Raw genomic sequence first — 2,479 nt, forward strand, 5'->3', positions numbered from 1 at the left:
GGGTTTCACCGTGTTAGCCAGGATGGTCTCGATCTCCTGACCTCGTGATCCGCCCGTCTCGGCTTCCCAAAGTGCTGGGATTACAGGCTTGAGCCACCGCGCCCGGCCGCTAAACCGCTTCTTAACAAGACTTTCGTGTTCTGATTTCTTCCTACTTCCCCATATTCATCTGTGCAGCCTCCTCCCTAAAATACACCTACACGCATACACATAAACATACATATTTCTCCAACCACTCCCAATTATTTGCAGCTCCACAAACATGCTACATTCTTTCATTTCTCTGTGTATATGCATCCTCAGCCTACTTGCCATACCCTCAATCTTTCTCACATCTCCATGTGGTAATTCTTGCTCTTCCTTAAAAATTCAACTTTCTTCCCTGAATTCCTATCATGTTTCATAGAGCACTTATCACATTGCATCGTAATTTATGTGTGCACCTGCCTGCCTTTCTATATAATTTTAGTGGCTTTGTAATAATAATATGGTGAAGAACAATATTTAGAAGAATAGGATGAAAGCTGTTGATATTATTCTGGTTAATCACTCAGAAAGAAATGGAAAATGGGATTGTGACTGAACATCTATAAGCAGAAGTAAAGGATGAGAGAGTACAGTTGTTACAGCTCTAAGCCTTAACAGTGAAACTTAAGAATGGTATGGACCTGATGAGAACGAGGCCTCTTGAGGACAAGTCACACTAGCCCTGCAGAGGATTGATGGCTCCAGTAGGCAGATGGGAAAACCCATCAAAATGGGACTTTCCAGGAACATAACCATGAAATTGCAATTGAAATGGCTTCTCACTTTTCTTCTTTTAATTAAGTGACAGTAAAGTCGTCATGCAGGATGGCATACTGATCTGTGCATGTGCATATCTTGGTGTATTCATGTTGGAAAGGCTCTTACGAAAAAAGTTGCTAAGAATGAGAACTCGATTTTGAGGATTTGTCTTAAGGTTTCTTCAAAAAGATTTCTGAATGCAAATGGTACACTTATGTAATATATGGCTAAGGTTAGCATAGTCTGCCTGTTGCTACCACAGCCCATCAGTCTGTCTAGCTGCACTGGGGCAGGGGGTGCATCCGGGTGATTCTAACAGAATTCTGCCTGTTTTTTGTTTTTTTGAGACAGAGTTTTGCTCTTGTTACCCAGGCTGGAGTGCAATGGCACGATCTGGGCTCACTGCAACCTCCACCTCCCGGGTTCAAGCAATTCTCCTACCTCAGCCTCCCGAGCAGCTGGGATTACAGGCGCCTGCCACCATGCCTGACTAATTTTTATATTTTCAGTAGAGACAGGGTTTCGCCATGTTGGCCAGGCTGGTCTCGAACTCCTGACCTCAGGTGATCCGCCCGCCTCAGCCTCCCAAAGACTCTGATCCTTTTAACCAGCGAATGGGAGGCCCACACAAACAACTTTTGCTCTCCAAAACTAAATAGAACCCAGGAGTTATTTGAAGATGTAAACTCATCAGTAATAGGACTGAACGTCTTTTTAATATCAACAGAGTAAATTCATTATGAATAATTACACCTCGACCCTAAAATATTATCAAGTCCTCAGTTACCTCAATGTACTTAAATACCAAAAAAACTGCCTGTGCTGAAATATGTACTGGCTAGGCTTATCTGAAGGGCTATGGGTGACTAAATTCACTTCCAAAGTTAAACCACAATGTAGTAAATAGCAGGTTTCTACTTCTTGCTGAATTCCCTGAGAATTCAAAGAGAATGCTTGTGGTTACAAACTGCTGTGTGAGGTTGAAATCGTCAGCCACTACACTTTGTGGGCGCTCCTTTAAAAACCACAGCAAAACACCAGGATGCAAACAGATGGCTTTGAAAGAACTTCGCCTGAGGGGAAGCAGGCGACCAGGGAGGAATGAGCCTGCAGAGGGGACGGTAGCCGCCCCCTCAGCTCTCCACAGGAGTGGTCTCTGGGGTTCCCAGGCTCACAGCAAAGTGAGAGGTGGGGGTCTCGGGCGTGCCCCTGAGCTCCGGGAGGGCCTGTGGCTCCTTTAATTCCAGGACCACCCGGCTCAGAATGCCTTTGAGCAGCTGCATTTCTCGGAGCAGAAGGTCCACGTCGGGTTTCAGGGCTCCAGCCGATTGTTCCAAGGGCGTCGGCGAAGCGCAGGCGGGTGGCCCAGCAGTCGGGGCGCCACTTGCCGGGAACTGCAGCCCGGTGGAGGTGGTGCTCGGGACGGAGGTGACCGACGGGACCGATCTGGACACCGGGGGCTTTCGGAAGAAAAGCGGCTTGTTTCCAGGAGCCAAGGCTGCGGCCCGTGGGGCGGTAGTGGAGGCCGGGTCCAAGGGAGAACCTGTGAATGTATCACTCCCAGTCACGTGCGGCTTTCATGGTTCTTCTCGGCGCGGGGCTGGGGAAGAGGCGTGGGGCGGTGGGCGGGGATGGGGAAGGCCGGAAGAAGGGTGAGGAGGAGGGTGGCGAGTGGGAGATGGGAAAGACTGGG

The 2,479-nt window shown here is 48.5% G+C and overlaps 1 protein-coding gene across 1 annotated transcript in view; it reads right to left on the bottom strand.

The window, feature by feature from the left end:
- Window positions 1–1,438: 1,438 nt before the first annotated feature.
- Window positions 1,439–2,479, bottom strand: part of FCRLB (Fc receptor-like B) — a 9,649-nt gene continuing 8,608 nt past the window's right edge. The window contains exon 6 of the mRNA XM_011996133.1: window positions 1,439–2,360. Within this exon, the coding sequence (XP_011851523.1) occupies window positions 1,920–2,360 (441 nt within the window). The 3' untranslated portion in view covers window positions 1,439–1,919. The remainder of the gene's footprint in view (window positions 2,361–2,479) is intronic.

The sequence above is a fragment of the Mandrillus leucophaeus genome, unplaced genomic scaffold, assembly GCF_000951045.1.
Source record: "Mandrillus leucophaeus isolate KB7577 unplaced genomic scaffold, Mleu.le_1.0 Scaffold502, whole genome shotgun sequence".
In the NCBI taxonomy this organism is placed as follows: domain Eukaryota; kingdom Metazoa; phylum Chordata; class Mammalia; order Primates; family Cercopithecidae; genus Mandrillus; species Mandrillus leucophaeus.